The sequence below is a fragment of the Lissotriton helveticus genome, chromosome 7 (genome assembly GCF_964261635.1).
Source record: "Lissotriton helveticus chromosome 7, aLisHel1.1, whole genome shotgun sequence".
Classification (NCBI taxonomy): domain Eukaryota; kingdom Metazoa; phylum Chordata; class Amphibia; order Caudata; family Salamandridae; genus Lissotriton; species Lissotriton helveticus.
The window spans coordinates 167,436,036-167,451,694 of NC_136068.1; the positions used below are offsets into that span (position 1 = coordinate 167,436,036).

A 15,659-nucleotide genomic window follows, 5' to 3' on the forward strand; every position below is an offset into this window, starting at 1 on the left:
CCCCCTAAGTACCGTGCAGGGAGGCCCCCTCACTTTTCGTTACGCCAGTGGTAACTCCGGCTCCAGCCACACACAGTAAGTCCCTTATCTTCCCTACTAAGAATTGGTGGCAATCTGCTTGCTCCGGAGCGGCTCTGACTGTGTCTTCTCTGTCCTTGGGCCTACTCTGACACAAAACCCCCTGGGACTTGGTCGTAGCAGCACTTTTGGGTCACAGCCAATGACCCGAACCTCCGGGCTCAGTGCTCTGATCGGCTCCTCCTTGCATACATAGTCGCTCCAACGAACCTAAAGCCTGCTCACACTGGCATCAGGGTGCCTCTCCCAACGGCCCCTCCTGGCATATGGAGTTGTGGCAACTTTCCACTCACAGGCGATGGCCTGATCAATGCGCCACAGTTACTTGCCACAAGCCGCCCCTCCTGGCATACAGTTGCCAATGTCCACAGTGCTGTACACGGGCGATGGCCAGATCGATCCGACACTGCTCCTGATGCATGGCAGCCCCTCCTGGCACACAGGTTCACCAAACGTCACAATGCAGCACATGGGTAATCGCCCAATTGATGTGGCACACCTCACACCTCACTCAGGAGCCCCACACGCGTGGGTCTCGCTTCCTCCAACACGACCCTCTACCTAAATGGCAACCGGTCTTGGCGAGCAGGCATGCGCTGGTGCTTCAGACTCCAGGAGCTAGTGGTTATAGTTTCCCTGGGTGATGTCCCCTCACCCATCAAGGAGACTAGCAGGCTGTGTCCCCAGTCCTGGTCATAGGCTAAAGTCTTGCAGCTCGGTTGGTTGCTCCGCAGATCACAAAGTACGGAGTCTCATATTCCCCTACTTATAGTTCTTTTCAAGCCAAAAAATTTGATTTAGGGTGTGGACCTTTGAAGTTTGATGTTGGGTTTCTTCTTCTCTGAAATGGACATCTCTCTCCTTTCTTCTTCCTCCTGAAGGATGCCTGTCACAGCAGGCAGGACTCCGAAGCTGATTAACCCACAGCAAGATGCATGGGATTGACCAGAGTTCACACCTGGTTGTCAGCTACTATGATATATGCAACAAAGGTTAATCCTGGGCTCTAAGCCCTACCCGTTATGATTCTGTTGTCAGTCCTATCGCCCTCTTCCAGAGATTTGTCCAGGCCCCTTTGAGATCACAGGGAAAGCCTGGCTCCCCCTTGTCCAGTGCTTGCCCCACCCACCTCACAGGAATGCAGCAATACACAAATCTGTGTGTGGGTGTTTGCTCTACTACTCATGTTTTCACCAGGCAGGCCTGGTCTTCCCAAAATGTACATTCATAGTACATTCACTCTCCAGCACTGCTATCCTCATGCATTATGCTACCACCGGCTTATCCACATGCAAAACACACACTTAGTCTGCAGACTGTGTTCAGGACTACAGTCCCTCTGTATTGTACCAGGGCATGTCACTTCATACACACACTACCAGTGCACACACATTTATCATATGCACACTGTACCACACTTCCACTTGCGAGAATGCATGTCCTCAACACGTTATCATGCATGCACTTGCATATCAACTTGATGCAGGCCAAGAGTGTGTTAAACACAAAGCAGTGGAACTTTTTAAAAAGGTGAGTAAGCCGGTAGGCTTCACTCCAGTGACATAGGGTAAACAGGACCTGGTTACTACTACTGATCGTTATGCTGCCACCACCGCGCTTGTGCTGTCTAACTCCTGGTGAAGGCGTTAGCCTTCCACCACTATAAGGGTAGCGTTTTGGTAGCCCCGCCCCCCCCCCCCTTACCCCGGTCCAACAAGACCGCAATCCATAAGACAGGCCTAGGTCATGGTGCACACGAATGATCCATGTTCGGCTTATGACAATAAGTCAGCAAAAGGGATCCAGACAATAATACAGTCGGGTACCCAGGGCAGGGGTATACATCTCTCACCATGCAGAGGCCTTTTCCATCCCTATAGACCCTATCAATTTAGTGTTTATTTCCTGAGAGTGAAATCACCTACAGAGCATTGGTAAATCCACCATAATTTACAGGTTTATGGATGTTCTTTGACTTTTCCAAGAGGATCCACAGTGGAGTACACATGCTGTAGCATAACTCTGGAAGTGTGAATGTGGAAGTTCCTCCATCCAGGCAGGATTTATTGTACTGTGTAATCCCATTTGGCGGAGTAAAAGCCCTGCATTTTCCGTTTTGTGAATCAGGAATACAACCTTACCAGCATTTTTTTCGTGTGCTCCATAGTCATGGATGCTAATTTGGGATAGCAGCTTGCCCTTCTGTTCCCTTAGCATTGTTTTTGTTATTCTTGGGTTCAAGAGTCATGAAGGTTGCTCCTCGCTTCTTTGCAACCCAAGAGCAAAGAGGTTATTAAGGATCTAATGGGTGGTACAAGGGATCAACCCTATCATGTCATCGGGGGAGCCTAGCATGCACAATGTCACTCTCTCTGGGATTCAGAGCCCGTAAGGTCAAATTTAGGTCTACTAAAACAATTGAAAGTTGGGCCTTAATAGGCATAAATTCATGTCGGAAATGTGGGGCTGCTTTTCCCTAGTACTGTGGCAAAGACTGGCTGCTTTTCCCTTCTGCAGTGGTATGGATTTGGTTACCTTTACCTTGTACAAGCAGTGATCAGCTAGTGAGTGTCATAGCTAGGAAGCCTAATGTGGGTTACACTTCTTGCGACCTACTCCGCTTTTCAGTTGGTCAGTGTATTAATCATTCCTTTTCCTTTCAACTGAATTGTCTATATATTTTATAAGAATTGATAATCTAATTACTCCTGTTGATGCATATCTCTTGTACGAATTTAGACCATAACTAGATTACGTTCTTTGTGCGTCACTTTGTCTTAGAATCTTTAATTAGTGTTATCCAAAAATAATTGGTAACTACAAACATAAGCCATGCCGCAAACGTACATTGTACATCTCTGGCGCGTCCACCTGCTAGTCAATAAAACTTGTTTTAAATAAAATCTGTTTATTAAGTTTTATAACCACATTCTGTTACTATGAGGCACAGAAATCAAATGTCATCCAATATCCCACACCTGTATGTTCACCACATCAACAATCCTTCATCTCAATTGGCTTCCCTTATCTTGACCAATTGCCACCAGCCAGAAAGCCCTTTCCGGTGGTCCCGTCCCATCTCCACCTTCCTATCCCACCTCTCCGGTCCAGCCCCCTCCTCCGTATACTAGTTGACAAAACTTGGCGGTTGCACAAGGTATTCCAGTGCAAAGAGAGTTAACCTGCTGGTATGAATGGCAGTTATTAGACTTGACAAGCAAGGCATTGACTAGCTGCTGGGAAGTTTTTGTTTGAAGATTTTTTTGGAAACTCTAATAAGAGCACATACGTACATAGCCAGGCAGATATCACGAGGCGGCTTGAAGTTCTTTCCTTGCTAATGGACCATTAAATGCAGTTTTGCAGCCCACTTATTGCAAAAGTAATCTCTTTATGTTTTCTTAATATTAGCAAAGTGGAGTAAGGCTTTTGATCAGTGCTTAATTTGAGCTGGTGGTTTCCTGTGCTTGGCACAGGCACTTATTTGTCAACACCAGCTCTAGTGACTGCCCACCACACGGTGGCACTGTCTGAGATGTGAACAACAACCATGTTTATTAAGTCAAATGGCATTGAAAATTAATGATACCAGCCTCTCACGCCATTATTATAGCTTTGTGTGGCCTGAAATAGTCTGAATTGTCACACTTATAGGAGTGTGATAATTAGGTGTTATGTTGGTTCTGTCATTGGCAGCGCTGGCGGGGGAAATGCATTGTGCAGGCTGCAGTGGCCTTCGAAGAAGTGCCCTGGCACTTAATTTTTTTACAAATTAAGCACTGCTTTCAGTGAAGCATTATTTTGACCATATGTTGGGTACCCACTTGGTGGGTAGTAATTATTCAATACTTAATGTTCATACAACGCTGAGCAGCTCACAGTCTCACAATACACGGGAATGGTTGGTCTTTCCCTTTTATAACAAACTGCTTTCTGAGTTTATTTTACATTTGTACATCACCTAACATGCACACATCTTTGATGCTTGTTCAGAGCCACAGGGATTGTGTGTCGGGTAAGGACCCATTTATGTGGCAAGGTTGACAAAATTATTCAGCAAGACAAATTATGTGGCACCCCGTGGTTCACTTTGTGGCAGCATTAGCTCTCTATTCTGTAATTTTTACGCATGTTAACACTGCCTGGGCAAATGTTTTACCTCAATAGTGTCAGTTTAAATGCAGCAATCAGAACAGAAACTGAAAGGTGAACAGTTAATCTATGGAAGTGACCTGCCACTGTGCTACAACGTGTGTTGCTGTATTTTTAGTAACTTTTGATCCCGTTGAGATAGAAACTACTTTGTTTGTTAACATCCACACATCATGCACCTGTCCAACTCCTCTTCCCTGGGCATCCAGCCAGGTGTCCAAGAGAAGCCAGAAGAGATGAAAGGGGTCACCTATCACCTCTTCCTTGTTTGGGACATATAGGGAATGGAAAGGGCCTGTGACCACAGTCCTTATCCCGTTCTCCGCCTACCATTTACTTGATCCTTGTCCTGCATGGCCGTTCCCTCCATGTTCCTGCTACATACCTTCCACTGGGTTATTCCCCAATCTAGCCTTCTCTGTTGAGTTTTCCGATCCCCGCTTCAGGGCATAAACCTGTAAACCACATCTACTTCGGTATCTCTGGACTTCCTTGGATTGCACCCTTACCTCTTTTAGATGGAGCCAATAAAACTTTCTAAGTTAGTCTTGGGACTTCCATGACTGTACCTTCTCAACTTACCTCATCGAGCCCCACCACCTCCATAACGAGGAGGGGATAGCACACCCTCTTTGCTACTATTCTTCGAACATGTACGTAGGATAAGTGCTTCCCATATCTCTATAAACATTCTCATGCATTCCAGCAGCATTCAAGTGTGGCATGACATCACGGCATGTGTAGATCTTGGTGACTTCACCCAACCCTTCCCAAGTAGGTTATGCTTCAATACTACCTTCTCACCAAACATACAATTTCACTTGGAACATTCAAAGTGCTTTGAGGCCATACTGTGGTGCTATACAAATGCTAGTTAATAAAACCTGCAGCTGCGCTATGAAATGCTACGTAACGAAACCTGCAGTTGTGCGCTATAAAAAACGAATTAACAAAACATCTATTGCGCTATAAAATTCTAACAAAACATGGTGGGGCGCTATAAAATGCTAATTACCTAAATATACAGTTGCGTTCTAAAAAGTGCTATCAGCACAGCATGCTGTTGCCGCTATAAAATGCTAATCAACAAAATATGCAGTTGTGCGGTACACAAATGTTAGTTAGAATGCGACAAAGTGAAAGGATTCTTAAATTAATCTCTTCATCTGGCGATCGGTCTGGCCTGTGTTCTAGTCCATCATTTTTCACCCAATGTGGACCGCTCAAGACCGCAACCATTCATATGCAAATGAGCCTCTTGCCTGCCCCCATCGTTACAGGTCAGCCTGAAGTGGCACGCAGATTCCATCCAATCAGGAACGCAAGCAACTTCAGACCAGTTTAGGCTTGCCTGGGCCGCACCAGGAAGGTGCAGCTCAAGTCCACTGACCACAAACCCACTTCTGGGCACACTCATCACACTAAGGGCGGCGGCTGCAACAAAAAGATTGAAAAAAATGCTTGAATTAATCTGAGCCAGTGTCGACGAGGTCCACGTTGCAGTCCTATGGTTTTCACCCAGTGTTCCACCGAGGTCGTCAATCCACCAAAATGCCAGGGGTAGCGGAATTGACGTCACATGGCAATTTACCTTTACTTTGACTCACAAACACATGCTTACGCATACACCCACATTCACACAGTCTCTCTCACATAAACACACTCTCACCCGCAAGCACACATACAGCATACATTAAAAATCAGATGGGGTCATATTCCAGCTAATTGTAGTCCATTATTTTATTACACTAATAGTGAATAACATTATTCACTATTAGGGTAACATTATTCACTATTAGGGTAATAAAAAAGTGACAGAAAACGAGGAAAGTAGAGCCCCAACTGACATCCATTTGGACGAGTTACCTGTGTTCCAGGCACTGGTTTTGCCACCTCTGAGGCCACGGGTCACAAAGGCAGTGCCAGGGGTCGCAAGTGGCAAGCATGGGGTCAGAGCGGCGACCCCTAAATGATGCTCTTGTGTGCCACTTTGGAAAGCGGCCAGTGATGTACAAATCATTGTTGTTCTTACCTTTGTAGTAACACTCCAGCCTGAACTGTCAGCCCGTTTCACTCCAGAAGAACCCTAGACCAGTTCAGCATATTTGGGTCACATCAATTAAAGGCAACCTGTGACAACATAGGCTCTATATGATATGACCTATAGCAGTGGGCTTGCCCCTTCTTCTGTAAACAGTTGTATAATAGTTTTGTCTTATTTGTGGTTGAGTGTTTTGTTTTGTGCCACAATTTCCTTTTTTTGTTGTTTATTCAATTGAAACTTTTAATTTGAAACTTTTAATTTGAAATCTTTAATAGTGAGTGCGGCACCCACCTCAGGGACACTGCGCTCTGCAATACAATAGGTATCGCTTTTGCAAAAGTTTGAACTATTGGTATTGTAAATGACAATGCCTTTTAAAGGCATTGCCATTTGCAATGCCAGTAGCTCACAATCTCGCAATTGCGAGATCTATTGCATTGTAAATGCTTGTTGTTTTTTGGGAGGGGGTGGTCTTGGTGAGGGGCAGAGTGCCTCCTAAGTAGCTCTTGGCCCTCCAAGGACCCGCCCCCTCCTCACACGGTGGCATCAATTTGTAAGTTGGCAGATATGATATTCTGTTTTCAAAGTGCGGTGGATGTTTCCAAGTGTGTAGCATCAGGGCTTTGAAACATATCATCGAAAAGAATTTCAACACACACTCTATTTCTGTATTGACATGAAGCCAGTAGTCAAAAATTAATTGTGATAATCAATTTTTGTTGATTTTTTCATATTTGCATTAGGAGCTATGGGCTTGACGTATAACTATGTGTCTGTGAACAAAATAATTTAGTACATACGGATCAATATTTGTAAGTGTGAGCCTTTTGTTTGTTTCAGTTGGGGTAAGATTTTCCTTTTTAACTAAAAAAAAGAAAAAAAGTTGCTTCTGTTTCCAAACCCTTAACAAGTGTTACTATTTTAGATTTTGTGGCTGAAAATACTCCAAGCAGACTGTTGTAAAGCCCCAGCTTTGCTCTTATGTCCTTTGTGAACAGGACGACTCTTGTCCGCTCCAATTAATACCTTTTTGTCTGTTCTCCTTCTGTGGTTCCCAGTGCTGGAGAAGAGCGAGTTCAAAGACGAGTCACAGTTCTTCCGCTTCTACGCCGATGAGGAGATGGAAGGGACCAGTTCCAAGAACAAACAGCTGCGCAACGACTTCAAGCTCATTGAAAACGTCTTGGCCAAGACCCTGCTGGTAGGAAGTGGGCGCTGTCTCTTTAAACAATGGCATTGTGTAGTCGGAGCGATGAGGTCATCAGAGCCGGACGTTTTTAAAACTAGAACCGTTGCTCCGCTGCTCTGTGTATATGATCTAATTTTTCACCTGAAACAGCTAAATAGTACCCCTCAGACATGTGCTGAGCTCCATTATTTAGTAAAACATGATTTAGAATAAATATGGTGGCTGTAAATATGCGCAAACGAATAACTTATACCGTAATTTTTATCTTTTGCCAAGTATCACCAAAAACTGGCACCAGCCCACAGGAAGCACAACTCATTCATGCCCCACAGAGATGCCCATTTACCATGCTGTTCATAGGATTTGGCCTGGGCCAGTCTATGGTAAAGTGTATGCCCAGTGGATGCAGTGTGGATTTCAGACACTGGTCTGCTGTCCCACTTCCACAGTGCATCTTTATAAGTGGCCTTTATACCCTTTTCTGTCGTGCTCTGTGTCTTTCTCGGCATCTCTTTTCTCGCCTCCTACAGAAGAGTTGAAAGCATCCTAGACTATGCTACTTTGTTGTTCTATAATTGTCCTCGGTGGTTATGTCTCATAGTTAGGTTTGTGCTTGTGCACTTGTCACCCCGAGTGGGACGGGAATGCCCAGACATGGGTCCTGTGCTCACTGCGCCACTGGAATCAAGCTAGCCTGACTGATGAGGGGTGATATCCCGAAACCAGTCCCAGGATGCTTGTTTCTGGACCAGGGAGGACCTGGCCTAGCAGTTCGGGCTGGACTGTTCCCATTGGCGCAGGGTCAAGACTGATTTGCATATGGCTGGGTTTAACTGGAATGGCATGGGGAGCAAAAGAACAATGGGTTTAGACCCAGATAACTTTGATGGGGTGAATGTTTAACATTGTTCATCAATCTATCGATCAGTTGTTCTCTTGCAGTATTATAGCTTTATGTTTACCTTGTACGCTTTTGTAACTTGCACACGTCACTTTTTCCTCCTGTATTGCACCGTTTGCTACCTCTTTTATTTTGTTGGTTCACGATTGTCACTTTTGTAATGCACCGTTTGCTACCTCTTGTATTTTGCTGGCTCACGATTGTCATTTTTGCTTCATTTAATGTAACAATTGCCTTTTTATTTGGTTCACTTGTAATGTTCTCATGTACCAGTTCTGTTCCTATTGTGAAGCGCTCTGACACCTTCGGGTAAAGTCCGCGCTATATAAAAATGCACAAATAAATAAATAAATAAATAAATAAAGTACATAAATGAGGTCATGGGATTGAGCATAATTTGTGGACTAGGGCACACGTGGACAATTTTCTACTTTGACAGTGACTAAATTCCATTTTGCTACCAGGCATGCTCTTACAACATTTCCATTTGTTAGTTATAGTTTAATAGTATAAAAAATGCTGTACTATTATTTTAAGTAGAGACAGACACAGATTATGACTAAGGTACAAAAGTTTCCTGACACAGGTTGGAGATTAGTGCTTGGGAGAGTGACGCCGAGGGTGGCTCCTCTCAGCTGAATACCTTTACCTGGGTACTTCATCAGCCTCTCACTGGTGAAGCCCAGGAAATGAAAAATGCCTTTGCCATTGCATGTGAGCCTCTTCAAATGAGTCTGGCAGTTCTGATTGGACTGTTCCTTTGATGTGTGGTCAAGACAGGTTTCAGTGTGCGTGGTCCCATTCTCGAAGGATACAAACAAGGTATAAGAAAAATTTAATTTTATCTACAGGACTGTCAAGAGGTTAAAATATTTCAGTTAAATCAATTTGTACCATGTCTACAGGATCAACCACATAGCATTGTCATGCGGGGAGCGGTGTTTAATTGGTTTAAGTCATTTCTAGCCAGCCGCCGGCAAACGGTCTGGGCCCCTCCGTTCTCCGCTGAGATGCCATCTCTTGAGGTTGGGGTGCCGCAGGGCTCTGTTTTGAGCCCTACGCTGTTTAACATCTATATGGCACCCCTGGCAGCTCTAGCGGAGTCCTTCGGTGCCCAGATTGTGTCCTATGCTGATGACACCCAGCTTCTTTTTACCAGTCAGATGGGGTCAGACTTCGATGGGGGGCAGATCAGAGGCTGTTTGGGAGCCGTTTTTGAGTGGTTCGAATGGCACAGCCTGAAATGCAACCCCGACAAGTCTGAGCTGCTGTTTTTTGGCTGTCCCGCCGACCCCAGATGGCAGTCCTGGTGGCCGCCGGCTATGTTTCCCCCCGCAGCTGTGTCCTCTAGGGCCAAGAATTTGGGGGTTCAGATAGACGACGGTCTTACCTTGAAGCCTCAGGTCTTGGGTCTTGTTGGCAAATGCTTCGGTATTATTAAGATGTTGAGAAAATTTCTTCCTCTGTTGGCTTTTTGCCATCGGAAGGTTACGGTCCAGGCGCTCATTGGTTCACGTTTGGACTATTCCAATGTTCTTTACCTGGGCCTGCCGGAGCTTCTTCTTTCTCGCCTGCAGGTCATGCAGAATGCTGCTGCTAGAGCCATTTACGGGCTCCATCGCAGAACTAGTGCGACTATTTTATTAAAAAATCTTCACTGGCTCCCTATCAAAAAACAAGTGACTTTTAAGGCCCTCTCACTGACCTTTAAGGCGCTTCATGGTACAGGAGCTCAATACATAAGAAATCGTTTGGCATTCTATCTGCCTACGAGGACGCTAAGATCAGCTTCCTTGGCTCTGGCTCAAGTTCCATCAATTAGACGGGCCAGGATTGGTGGACGCTCTTTCCGCTATCTGGCTCCCAAGCTTTGGAACTCCCTGCCAGTGTCCATGAGACTCAAAGCATGTCTATTGGGTTTCAGGAGGGAGTTAAAGTCCTGGCTCTTTGTCCAGTAGGTCCGCTGCTTGGTCCCTTCTTGCCCACGATGTCTGTCTCTAGTTTTTATCAAAGCGCCGGGACACTCCCCGGAGTAGCCGTGCGCTATATAAAATTATTTTAACATTAACAGGCAAAAGTCTGTACCACAATATACCAAGATAAAGTATGTAAGGTGTTTTCCCAGCTTGAAAGCTGACCTGTAGGAATTGCTTCTTTTGCACCATCTCTTAAGTACCATTTATTTTGGCTTCAGCTCAGGACCCAAGACATTATGCAGCAGATGACCTAAACATTGCCTTGGACAAGTATGACATTTCAACCCTTTCTGTGGTGACCCTGTGAGACCCATTTCATACCTTTCATATAAAGAGTGCAGCTGCAGTGCCTTTGAGACCCGGCAGGGGCAATCTTGCAAGGAATCATGTCGTCTTCGCAGGGCAGCATCCAACCGATGGCCATGGATCCACCTGTGACATTTCTGATCTCTGCACTTTTAACTCATCCCTGGTATTCATGGTCTCTTGATGATTGTCAGGCATATAAGTGGCCACTGATTGATTACTTGATATCACCCAGAAACTGGAAGTAACAAGGCTGACAGTAGAGTTGCTGCTTATTTCTTTTGCCATAGCTGCTTGATGCGATGATGGGGTCTGTACAGCTACTCGCTTCCTGCTTCATTCTATTGAATTTCCTGGTGCTTGGAATTACTACTGCTTCTACCATATGTCTAGAGGGCATTAGGTCCTAACCTCAACTTATAGCTAAGATTAAAACTGTTGCTTTTACTTCTGATCAGGACCTGCATCTGAGGGGATGGTGAACTCAGTAGTCTCGGCCTGCGCTTATTAAGTGAGAGAACTAAAGGAGATCCGCCCATTCATAACAAAACGCCCCCAAACTCTCAAGAGGTTTCATTTTATCCAGAGTAGACTACTCTAATGTCTGCTAACCGTGTTCACCTGGGACAATTCAAGCTCTGCATCTGATTCAAAAGATGAGAGTAAGACCTGTCCACAGTCTGCATAAATTTGACCATGTCTTGACTGTCTGCCAGTGCCCAGAGCCTGTGACTCAGTGCATTGCTTTCTAAGATCCTGTCCTTCGCTCATCGGGGGTTTCATGGCCATGGATCCAAGTCCCTCAGTTTTAGATTGCCCTCCTAATGCCCCTGCCCTCACATTGCTTCCTAAAGCTTTACACATGTTAACTGTGCTGCCACAAAGAGACTGGTTTGGAGGGAAGACCCTGCAGGGTCCTTGGCCAACAACCTTGAAATCATTGACCGGTTGCTCATTGGTCTTTTGGACACTAAACTATCTTCCGCAAGGCCCTCAAAAGCCCATCTTTATGTTAATTTTTTCCTGTTGTAATTTTTCTTACAGGAGAGTGCTGATGTCTAAAGGCTTTGGAGTGTACCTACACTTGCAAGTAGTTTCATTCATTCATTCACTGCCTCCTGATCATAGCCAAAGTCTAGTTTTGCTTGTTGCCACTCTCGCATCCTGAGCTGGTAATGATGACCAGAGACGGCTCTGAGTATTTTGCTAACTTTGTTATAGATTGGTGAAAGCTAATTGAAGTAGTAGGGGGCTACCAAGAAAGGTGAAAGAAACACTTAAAAGAATAGAGTAGACCTTCGACTTTTCATTGTTTAATTTTATATAAAGAGTAGTGGTTGGTCATATTCATAACGAATTATATGCCCAACTATGAAATTCCTTCCTTATAGTTGTTGTCGTGAAAAACACACTTGTGTTCTGTTTACTGAGTTGGGCAAAATGTCCTAGTATCAGTAAACAAAGCAAGAAATGTGTGCACCCCTCATAAACTTCCAAAACGTTTGCATAGGAAAATGAATCCATGGCAACTAGCACAAAACTGATCTCATGCAACAATCCAAAAGGTGCCCAAATAGTTCCTTCCTCACCTTTATAGCCACACTAGATCCCACTGTTCTCTCCACTGCAAGAAATTTTATTTTTGACAAGATTTCCCATTAAACATTGTTTGGGAAGGCGGAGTACCTGCCTTGGAACTAGCCTTGTGAGGTATTGGTGTTCAGAAATTGAGCAAGGCACTTGTATGCTTTCTTCATTCACTGTACTACATACTTTAATGTTAGAGAAGTCCAGAAAAAACACAACGTTGTTAAACCCCAGTTCTATGGATGTTGACTATCTAATCGGGTTATGCCCCTGTGATTGCCCACCTGTCCCAATCAAGCTAGTCACCATGGACAAACTCCAAATCACTGGGTTCAGTGTACCCTCTTTTACCTCCTTGTTCTTCGTACTTATAAACTGCACTACTGTCTGATGTACCTGATTGATTCTATGTACAGTAACTCACACGAGTCGTATTGTGTAACCATACCCCACTGTGTTACTTTTCCATGTACTATGTATATTCCACACATGGTTTGTGAGATAATCTTGTCTTCGAGTGAAGAATCTCCCCGTGCTACGTATTCTTCTTTGCGGCAGCCATGCACAATGACGTGGTTGCGAGTGCGCTCTATCTCATTGCTCTATGCAAAGAGTTGTGCTGTCCATGGATAATATGCTCTTTGATGTGAAAGTGTTTAAAATTAAATAATAGTCACAGACGGATATTTTTAAGACATTTAATCAAAATGTTATGATATAAACATAAAAAACTACACGTGAGAAGTTCAGAGCCATTGCATCATCTACTCCGACCTTTTCTGTAATAAGAGCTACTTACGTTCAATGAAACTCATCTAGAGCTACTAATATTATTAGTGTTGTAATACTGACCACAAATATTACATTAGTGGCCACCATATGCAAGATCACTTTTTACAATCATATCAGGCATCTTTGTCAATATGTAATAACTGTACATGGGTAACACATTACAGCCATAGCTGCAGTGCCTCTGGCACCAAGTTAATACGATTTGTTAAAAGTCTCTCCAATGCCACTTGATTCATCACTCAAATATCAGCTTTAAATATATTTTGGAAATGCAGGCATTTTTCTCCAAATATCAGCTTATGAGTTCTCAAAATAAACATACTTTCCTTATGAATATACATTCTCTATTTTGGTATAGGTATATAATTTCACCCAAGCAAAAGCTGTTAATTTAGTAGAGTGGTCTCCACACAGGAGAACTACTTACAGATAGCTGGAGAGCTACCAGTAGCTCACAGGCCACCTTTTGGAGAAACCTGATCTACTTTCACTCTAACCATTAAATAACATCAACCACAACCTGTCCTACCTCACTGAAGTGGTTTTAACTGGCTTTCGCAGTCTGGTGTCTCCAGCTGGTTTACTGGACTTCTCTAGATTGGGAATGTTCACTGTCTTTGACTGTGGAATGCCTGCCGTCCACACCACTGGCAGATTGCATGTTTGCTCTTGATTGCTACTCACTTGTCATGAGGGCGGAGACCATCGAGGAGAAGAGGGCTGTTGTTTGTGGTGTGTCTGACTCACGTGGTTTACTTTAACAAGTCTATCTGTCTGTAATGCATAACTAAGGGGAGAGGAAGCCAGTGACGAGCCACATCAGTGGTCATTGTGGTGTCCTGCTGTCTGGCTTGATAGCCAGCAAAATGTTTCCTGCTCGCTGTTAAGCAGACAGTTGTCGCAGTGTTGGCAGTTCTTCGGTCTGAACTTTGCCACACTCATGATACTCAGCATGATTCCTGTGGCTAGGGCCAACCAGTGTGGTCAAGCAAAAAGCAGCAAATGGAATGCAAGTTTAGTTTACTTTAGTTCAACTCATTGGTAATGTATAGAGCAGCCCGCTGTCACACGGCAGGGTCAGAGCATTTGAAACTTCATGGTAGGGTGTTCAGCATCTTACATAAATGAGTGGTTATAACACAATAGAAGACCTTCCGGAAAGATCTCATGACCGTTCCCGTCTCCATCCACCTACTCAACTCCTAAAATTCTCCTCCTCTCCATCTGACCGACCAATGTAAAAACGGTTGCTTTCCCTGAATAACCGCTTTTCCACTGCCGATGTAAATCTAAGGTTCCTCTGTTGATGCTCTAACAGGAGAGGTATTGTCTTCTCTTGGTATTGTACAATTCATTCCATGCGTCTGCCATCAATAAGTATCAGCCTTTAATACCTTCACTGCCTCTTATCCAGTTATCTATCAAGGCCTCCACCAAACCAACAGATAGTTTTGTGTTCTACTCCACCCTTGAATTTTTCCCCCATATATTGATTGTTCTTCTCACTAGCTACACAATCATCTGCTATGCTCAGATTAAGGTTTCGTTTACCTGCCTATGTATGTGTCCGTGCCGTTTTCCCTGATGTTCATCATCAACCCTTTATGCATGCACTCCCAGATCAGGCAGACAATGTGTGGCTGCGTACATTGGAGTGTTTAGCCGTCCTCAGCCTACATGGGCAATTACAATGAGATTTGCAGTGGAAGTTTTTTTTCTTTAATAAAGAAAAATCTCCAAACATCATCTCTGTTTCTAATTAAGCAAGATCTCCAAACAGCCCTCATGGGGCCCATAATAAAAAAAAATATAAGACACAGATTGTCCCTTTTTGTAAATGTGTGATTGCTTGATCGATCCCTGTAGCTTATATTAGCTAATATAAGTCTCAAATCTTGGATAATTTCACCCAAAAGTAAGGCTTCTAGTGCACAAGCTCGGTTTTCACTTGTAAGCTTGCCTTCAAATATCTTCTCTCGAGAGGCGGTGATGATCGGCTTCTGCCTGGGCCTTTTTTGCTTGATTTTGAGTGGAAGTGCTATGTCAATGACTTGAACTGCTATGTTGCACAGCCAATCCTGCATTTTGCCTCCATCTATAAAGATGTCACTTTTTTAAAATTGTACCCGCTTGTGTGCTAGATTGTTTTGCTTTTATGTTTACTTAATGAATTGCAATTAAAAAATAAATGAAAAGAAGTCCAACAAATGAACATCATGAAAAGTTACACTATGTAGCTCTTCAGTCATTAAATATCTTTCCCCTATAAGATTATCAACTTCCCTCATTGTATCATTGTGTAAATGACGTGGCTCGCATAGATAATGCCAGTCTGGATTGAACTAAGTTACCTGAAAAATTGAAATTAGTATTGCGACTTGCCATGACTGGCCCATAAACAAAGGGTCTGATCTCAGTTTCCAGTATGGAACTCCAGATCCTTCAGAAGGTAGAGGTTTCTTGGCGGAGCCAAATCTCTGAGACACAAACTCTTCATTCAAAGGATCTGGGCAGCTCAGTCTATAATAGTATCTCCTGTAAATTACAGTGCAGGAAGTGCCACGATTTGTGGTAGCTGGCGTTCTAGACCAACATAATTATATAATAATATAGTTCATTACTTTTTTACTCCTT

The 15,659-nt window shown here is 43.9% G+C and overlaps 1 protein-coding gene across 1 annotated transcript in view; it reads left to right on the forward strand.

The window, feature by feature from the left end:
• Positions 1 to 15,659, forward strand: part of PREX1 (phosphatidylinositol-3,4,5-trisphosphate dependent Rac exchange factor 1) — a 774,514-nt gene that overhangs the window by 579,343 nt on the left and 179,512 nt on the right. Inside the window, exon 17 of the mRNA XM_078651860.1 lies at positions 7,333 to 7,475. Coding sequence (XP_078507986.1) covers positions 7,333 to 7,475 — 143 coding nt within the window. The remainder of the gene's footprint in view (positions 1 to 7,332; positions 7,476 to 15,659) is intronic.